Below are 9,073 nucleotides of genomic sequence, written 5' to 3' on the forward strand. Positions count from 1 at the left end.
AAATAGAAAATGAGGTCGGTTTGAGGTGTTCTTGGACTTGTTGGAAAAGTAAGATTATAGGCTTTCCAGCGGCTGTCAACAAGGTGGTCAAATGTGGCCTTATATGGGGTAGTTTGGTGTGTAAAGTAAGGCTGGTCACAAAGGGTTGATGTAAGTCAAAGTAGGATTTTTTTCTTGGGTCAATTCACTCCCCGCGAACAACCATTTGCAACCAATGACCACCACAAACAACACAACTATGACATACCTTCCACTCCCCTCAACCTACATACCAAATTTCAGACCAAACAAACATCATAACCCCATTAAAAGACCCACGAAAAACCCCTGACCACCCGTTGTAAATCTCGACTTACAACTCTTTCTCTGACTAGCCTTAGTTTGTGCACCAATCGACCCTACATAAGACCATCTTTGACCACCATGTTGATAATCCATGGAAAGGCTGTACTCCCACCTTTTCAACGAGTCCAAGAACACCTCGAACCGACCTCATTTGTTATCTCAAATATAGACTGAAAGTCGCCCTATTGCAAGTGGTGAGGATGTTGTTGGAATCCGGCCAAAAAGTCGTGTTTGACAAAAAAAATTTATTAAAGGTTGTGTTTGACAAACTTTTTTTTGTAAAGGTGATGTTTGGAAATATTTTTTGTAAAGGTTGTTTTTGACAAAAAAAAGCCTTAATATTAATGTATAAATGTATGGTAACGTTAACAATCATGTCTTTCGGATAGCACAAATGGTAGTGAGCCTAGTGCAAACAATTAACAAGGTCTATAGATGTCTCGGACTCGATTCTACATGCTGTCATTTTTACATCTTATTTTTGGGTTTTTTGGCATTTTATTTCCATTTTCCACATTTTCTTTTTTTCATTAGTTAGCTTTAATTAATTATTGTAGTTTCATTTTTTCTTTTTAAAATCTCTTGTTTTGCATTCGTAAATTTTAAAAGTTCATTTGTATGAAGTATCCCCTTCAATATTTAAAAGTAAATCCACCATTTTAGTGTAAGTGACTTGATAACTTTGTCACTTTAAAAAAAACTGTTGGTCTAGCTTAAGACCGTCTTAACTTTAGACATATAATGCCCTTCTTTTACTTCTACGTCTATTTTAATCAGGTGTGAAAACCGATTACTTTACTCCTAGAAAGAAAAGTGTAAATACTACAAGTGAAAGAACTAGAGAGAATATTTGTTTCCAAGAAACAAAATAATATGATTAAAATTTTTGATTAAAATAAAATCATGACGCGCTTAATTTATATTTATAGTATTTGAAATTTTGAGTATTACGCCTCCTCATATATTAATGGTCTTATATTTACTTGTTATGACTAAAAAAATGTGAGGCGGTCATCGTAAGGGCCTTCGCTTAATATTTGGAACAAGACCTTCAACTTCCATGGGCCGCCCCTACAAATAAGAACTGTATCACATAACGCCTCATTAGTTTAATAGATATAGTTATATATTTCTTATGTGAATAATGATGTGTCGCAAGATAAAGGCAATGAGACAAAAAAAATGGAATACAAAAGTGAGACAGGTGATCTCAACTCATGCAAAAGGAACCTATTATAACATATTACATGTCTACTTTCTTTCACGCTAAATCAAAATATAATGCTAATGTTTCAAACTTCTAAATTATACTTTTTTTTTTTACATAATAAATTATTGTAGTTGTTAAAATGATACTTCATGATTCATAAGAAAAAAATAGTTTTTTTTGTCCAAATAAATGAATACATAAGACAATTACTATACATTTTCTTACATTTGTTAATTTAGCTATGATAAAAAAATTTAAAACTTTGACATCTATACAATATAATTAAAAGGCTAATGTGACATGACAAACTAAATGGGACATGGCAAATGTGACAAGGCAAAATTAAATGTGACATGACAAATTAAATGTTAAATGGCAATATCATAATTCACATATTATCAATCTACACAATATAGTTTAAAAGACTACATAAAACATTAAATTTTATTCCATGAGCCATTTTTACAATTAATTTATATTTTGTATTTGATTATATAATATTTGCTTAGTGACAATTACAATACAATATTGACGACTTGACTGATAATTCTTACTTAAAAAAACACACATTGAATGATAATTGAGTTAGCGCCCCACCAAAAAAAAGTAAAAGCCTATTTGGGGAGGTGTATATCAATTATAAATAATCTTCTATAATAAAAAAAATGCCAAATGAACACCGAAACTTTGACTATTTCTAATATAACATTGTTTATTTTGAATGAGAGCATTACAAGTAACTAAATTACCCTACAAAGTAATATTTACCAATTTTTGGGATCAACTTATAAATAGTTTAAGTATTTGTGACTTAAAAATTGAGAAAATGTTGCGGTCATACAAAAGAACGGTCTCACAAAAAAAATTATCTTTATGTAGAATTTAGAAAATAATCAACACAAATATTTATTATAATATTTATATCATAATAATGAAAAAAAATGATGCTCAAAAGTCATGAACTTTGCCCCATATTTATGCTTATATTAAATTTGATAATAATGAAAAAAGATGTTCAAAAGTCAGAAAAAATATCCTCAATTTTTTATATATTTTTGAGGATGACAAAATTTGTGAGACAAAGAAAATCTAAAACATTAAATGCAAATAGCTTAACAAACATTAAGATTTGGCCTTTTTAATTTCTAGATAAATTAAACAACAATAAAAAATCAAATAAAATTCATACTAAATTTTAGATTGCTACTTTATTGTTAGAATATTCTAAGCAACAGATAAATATCACATAATTCTAATTTTACGCCATTTATGAAATAATAAATAATTTGGAAAGATTAAGGGCAAATAATAAAATACTTAACATTAAACATTGACCTTTTAATTTTTCAAACTAGAATAGGTTAAACGACCAATAAAAATTTACATCACTCTAATTTTAAACTTTTTATATGAGCAATTCCCTCATAAATCTTATTGCAATAAACTTGCTCATTTCATTAATTGGATACATATATAAATCTATAAATATAAGTTATAAATAAAAAACAAGGCAAAATATCTACCATCTTTTAGTTTTGTAAGATAACTCCCTAAACCATTCTCATGCAATGTGTATTTTGTTAAAAAAAAAAAAAAAAAATTAAAGCAAACTTTTTACATTTCATTTCTCCTTACTCTATATTTATGTCTATATTAAATTTGCTAATAATGAAAAAGTATGCTCAAAAGTCTTAAAACTTTGTTACATATTTATGTATATATGAAATTAGATAATAATAAAAAAAAAAGACGCCAAAAGTCATAAAACGCATCCTCATTTGGCTATAAATGTTTGATGAAAGACAACATTTGTGAGCCAAAATAAGCCAATATCTTTTTGCACCCATCGCCAAAAAAATTGTAATATGTGTCAATAATCTTTCTTATCATTGTATCAGCATCAAGGTAAGTGTATTAAGGTTTTAAATTAATAATTTATTTATTTATTTTTAAGCTCCATTGGTTATGAAGTACCCTTCACATTTTTAACCTTCTCATATATGTTGTTTTGTTTCATTTAGGGGCTATCAAGATTTGTGGAGTTGTCCTATTCAAAGGTAAATACACTTATATCTTTATGATTTAATGCCCTCTTTTATTTCATTATTTACGGGAAAACTTAAATATAGCGATAGGGTTTTTTTTCTGTTTTTTTTTTTTTTTTTTTTTTGCAAAATTTTATCATTTCATTCCATTAAGAAAGAAATTACAAGTTTTGCAAGAATAACCGCTAAGGTACTTAGAGAAAGCAACTCTCTATCTACACAAATTATTAATCATCTCTTGATAATAAGGACCTTTATCCATCATTAACATTCGAACTACAACTTTGAACTTAACGTTGGCTATTATGTTTAGTACGGAAAGCTTTCTTTGATTGAAGATCCTCGCATTGTGTTCCAACCAGAGACAATAAATTGCAGCAGTGAAAGTTACTTGAAACCAAATTTTCCTCCAACTTTTGCTGCTTCCTGCAGCAGATAACCATTGAAGCTCTTCTATTGCATCTTCTATAGCAATAAGGTTAATATTAGATAAATCAAATTCCACCATTTTGTTTGTTATTAATCACTCAATGGGTTTTTTTTGTAGGGATATTTCATTGGAGAAAGAAGACTATATGAAGAAGAAAATACTAGAATTGCATAAATAAATACTCCATCCATTCCACTCAATATTGTACTATATTATAAACTAACTATAAGATTGACAACACGAATTGAATATGAATAACTAATTGTTTTTAGGTTCATAAATTTTTTCAAGGATTTCAGAACTTTCAAAAGTATGTTTTATTTAGGTATGTGTTGCTTTTTTATTCATCATTTTTTCTTTGAATAAAAGCTCTCATAGAATGAAATTAAGGTTGCGAGGATCTCAATCTTATTAACAAGTTAGACAAAAAATCCTATTGACATGGATAATGGCTAAATGTAAATTATTATCTAATATTTATGCGTACATGTCATATTATCTATCTAATGTATATATACAAAACATATAATGAGATTGCAATGAAATTTGTAGTAGGCTACTATATATTTAACTCATTTTATCATTTACGCGAAAATTTAAAATTTAGGATTTTTGACAAATTGATATAGATGATATACTAAGACTAGCATTTATTAAACTTCATAACTATGTTACTATAAAACAATATTCCCTCCTATTCACTATAATCTTCCCTATTTCCTAAAACGGATTATTCACGTTTTCTTCCCCTTCCTATTTTTGGAAACTTTTACTCTTATTTTATATATATCCCTCTCTCCTATCATCAAATCCCACCCAACTATTTTACTCCTATTTTATTACTTTCCATAATGTTTTGGCCCCACAATTCATTATTTAATTTCTAATTATTCATCCCTCTCTCCTATCAACAAACCCCACACAACTCTTTTACTCCTATTTTATTCCTCGCCTTAATACCCGTGCCCACAAACAAAGGGAAGATTATGGTGAATAGGAGGGAGTATAATTTATGAGAATTAAAATATTGAGAATATAAAAAACCGTATAATCATATAATATTTTAAGTTCCTTACATTATGAGATTTATCATTCTAGAAAAAAGAAAGAAAAAAAAAAGAAAATAATTCAACATTATGCATTAATTTGCTCTTTCATCTTCACTTACTAACTTTATTTATCCTAAATGACAAAGGGACGTTCAAACTTTCACAAATAAATTTTAGTACAAAATCTATACAATTTAATTAAAAGACAACCTTAACCATTTAAATTTTTTTAAATGGGTGCCATGAATTACTGAAATCATTGATGATTTGAAGGTATTTTTTTGTTTTTTTAAAACCACATGTTATTAGTATATTAATCAAAACAACAATCTTTAAATACTTTTTTGGAGAGAGAAATGTGGAGAGAGAAACTCTAAAACTAACCTAATATTTTGCGACAATGACGGTTATGAAGGCTACCTAAAATCGATTTACACCATTATCGATTGCCAAAGCAACAAAAACTACCCAGAAACATTCTATTCTTAGGTCTGCTGATGAAGGATCCTCCAAAGATGGCAACTTTAAGGCTCCTTCGTCCACGGATAACCGGAAAACGAGGCCTATGAATGACGTGCAAGCTATGCCAGTCTTGGATCTTAGTGACGCGGAACCTGTGGAGACTGAGGGATGGCTGCTGAGGAAGGGTGGTAAGAATGTACCAGTAATGGAAACAATACTAGAAGAGGAAGATTCATCGAAGCTACTTCAGTTTACACAAGACGACATTAAAACTGAGGTAGATTTTTGGAATAATTCTGTTATTTGTTACATTATGGGGGCTAATCCTCCCTGGGATGTAGTAGAAAATTATGTTTATCGAGTTTGGGACCAGTTTGGAATTGATAGGGCTTCTTTTATGGATAATGGGGTTTTTATTATAAGGTTTACAAAGTCTACTGGTAAGGAAGCCTTGCTTAGTTCTGCGTATTACCTATTTGACAATAAACCAGTCATTATCAAACCATGGCCGTGAATATGGAATTAGTGAAGGAGAAAGTTGATGTGGTTCCCTTATGGGTCAAGTTTTATGGTATCCCTCTAAAATTTTGGGGGAATTATCTCCCTAAGATTGCTGGATTAGTGGGCAAGTATGTTCAGTTGGATAAGGATACTTTTGATAAGGTGAGATTGAGTTATGCAAGAATTATGGTGGAATTGCCTATGGATCAGAAACTGCCTGAGAAAGTGAAATTCCTGGATGAATCTGGGCAAGTAGTTAATGTGAATGTTGAGTATGAATGGAGGCCTATCTCCTGTACTAGTTGTGGGGGGATGGGTCATGCCTCAACACAGTGAAGAAAACCTATTAGAAAGAAGGGTAAGACTGGTAACCAGAATCATGTGCCTAAGCCTCAGGTCAAACAGATTCGGAGACCTGTTCAGAAGACTAAGGATCTGAATGATGCTGTATTATCTCGTCATATGCTTACTCCTGCAAATTTCCCTCCTCTGTATACTGTGAGGTCTACTCCTGTTGTTAGGTCTACTCCAGCTAAACATATAATAAGACTGAATATGCAAGAAAGCATGGTTGGGTGAGGCTTTCTGGCAAGTTTGGACAACATACTTTTCTGGATGTTCTCAATCACACTACTATTCCAGGGGGGACTATAGTGGATGTAGTGGATATTGGAAAGGACCCTCCTGTCAATACTGTCAATGCATAATATTGGATTTTGGAATGTTAGGGGTCTTAATGACTTCAATAAGCAGAAGGTGGTGAAATGGTTTATGCACAACCAGGGGGTAGGGTTATTTGGCTTGATTGAAACTAAGCTGAAACCTGGAGTGTTGTTGAAAAAAGATATCTCAATTTGTGATGGTTGGAGTGTCTCCACTAACTGCAGTTTACATACGGGAGGGAGGATATGGATTTTGTGGAAACCAAATTGCTTTGATTTTCAGTTCTTATCTTACAGTGCACAACATATCCATATGTTGGTGTAATCTCAAACTGATACCAAGAAATTTTTTCTTACTATGATTTATGCTTTTAATGGGTTGAATGAGAGAATTGAATTGTGGAAGGTTTTAAAGGAGATTTCTACCAGCTGCACTGATCCTTGGTTATTGTTGGGTGATTTCAGTGTTGTTTTATCCCCAATTAAAAGATTGGGGGGTAATTCATCTGATGCAGAAATGCAACATTTTCAAGATTGTATTTCTATATATGGAATGGAGGATATACCTGCTACTAGAGCTCTCTTTACTTGGTCTAACAAACGAGAACCAGCTGATAAAGTATATAGCAGATTGGATAGAGCCATGGGTAATCAGGAGTGGCTGGATGCTTATTGTGACAGTGTTGCTCATTTCCATCCTAAGGGGCTTTTTGATCATTGCCATTGTACTGTTGTGGATAGGAATGTTGAGATTGGGGGAAGGAAATGCTTTAAGTATTTCAACACGTAGGGCTCTGCACTAAGATATAAAGATACTATTTTAGGAGTCTAGAGGCATAGAGTTAGAGGCACAAAGATGTTTGTTGTCATTAAGAAGTTGAAAGCTTTAAAGCGTGCCTTAAAGAAGTTGAACAAGTCTTGCTTCTCTGATATTGAAAACAATACTAACATTGCTAGTATTGCTTTGGAAAAAAATTCAGAAGGATCTAATCTTAAATCCTGGGGATGTTGATCTGTTACAGCAGGAGATGGATTTGGCCAAAGACCTAAGGGATTTGATCTTAGCTAGAGATAGTTTTTTTATTCAAAAGGCAAAGGTGCAATGGTCTTTGGAGGGTGATTTGAAAACTTCATATATTTCACCATGCAATAAAGAAGAGGAATATCTTGAATAAGGTATTTCAAATAGAGGATAAAGTTGGAGTGTTATGTACTAAAGGGAATGTTATCCAAACTGCTTTTCTGGAATATTATCAAGAGTTGCTTGGGTCTCACACTAATACTGATACTGTGAATAATAATGTGGTGAGGAGAGGGCCTTGCTGCAACGAATCCCACTGGGCTATTCTTGCTAGCCTGTAACTATAGAGGAAGTGAAGCAAAGTATTTTTAGCATTCCAAAAGGAAAATCTTCTGGGCCAGATGGCTATTTTAACCAATTTTTTAGAGATGTTTGGGATGTGGTGGGGGAAGAGGTATGTGGTGTTATCCTGAATTTCTTTGATATTGGCAAGTTGCTTACTCAGATTAATGCCACTATTATTACCTTAATCCCAAAAATAGATAGGCCTACTAGTGTTAAACATTTCAGACCTATTTCATGTTGCAATGTTATTTATAAGGCTATTTCCAAAATCATGTGCACTAGATTGGCTTTGATTTTACCTGATATTATCAATAGGAGTCAAGGGGCTTTTGTAAAAGGTACGAGCATTCTTGAGAACATTTTAATCTGCCAAGATTTGATTAGGATGTATAGTAGGGGTATGGCTTCTCCTTGATGTATGTTTAAGCTTGATCTACAGAAAGCTTATGATTTAATAGAGTGGTCTTTTGTTGATCAGATGCTGGTGGCTCTTAAATTCTCTGAGATGCTCATGACATGTATCTCTACAAATTCTTACACCCTTAATCTTAATGGGGCCCACTTTTGATATTTCAGAGGAAGGAGGGGCTTGAGGCAGGGATACTCTATTTCCCCTCTCCTGTTTTGTATTTGTATGGAGTATTTGTCTAGAGTAATGGATTATGCAATTACCAAATGGCATTTTATATTCCACCCTTTATGTAAAAGTTTGAAGTTGACTCATCTGCTTTTTGCTGATGACCTACTTATGTTTTGTAAGGGGGGTGTCAGATCTATTATGCTTGTTCTCAGAGTCTTATCCACTTTTTCTGCTGCTTCAGGGCTTAGAGTCAATGCTTCTAAGTCTGAGGTTGTTTTTAATGGAGTGACTGATAGTTTGAAGCAAGATATAGTCCAGGTTTTAGGTTTTTCTGAAGGGAACCTACCTTTCAAATATATGGGTGTCCATATTCAACCTGGGAGATTGACAATAGTGGACTGTAATATTCATATTGAGAGGATT

The 9,073-nt window shown here is 32.2% G+C and overlaps 1 protein-coding gene across 1 annotated transcript; it reads left to right on the top strand.

Moving 5' to 3' along the window:
- Positions 1 to 7,062: 7,062 nt before the first annotated feature.
- Positions 7,063 to 8,638, top strand: LOC141613383 (uncharacterized). Its single transcript, XM_074432115.1, has 5 exons — positions 7,063 to 7,429; positions 7,662 to 7,820; positions 7,924 to 8,062; positions 8,152 to 8,401; positions 8,510 to 8,638. Exons 1-5 carry the CDS (start codon positions 7,063 to 7,065, stop codon positions 8,636 to 8,638), a joined length of 1,044 nt encoding a protein of 347 aa, XP_074288216.1.
- Positions 8,639 to 9,073: the final 435 nt, after the last annotated feature.

This window comes from Silene latifolia, chromosome 11 (assembly GCF_048544455.1).
Source record: "Silene latifolia isolate original U9 population chromosome 11, ASM4854445v1, whole genome shotgun sequence".
Taxonomy (NCBI): Eukaryota; Viridiplantae; Streptophyta; class Magnoliopsida; order Caryophyllales; family Caryophyllaceae; genus Silene; species Silene latifolia.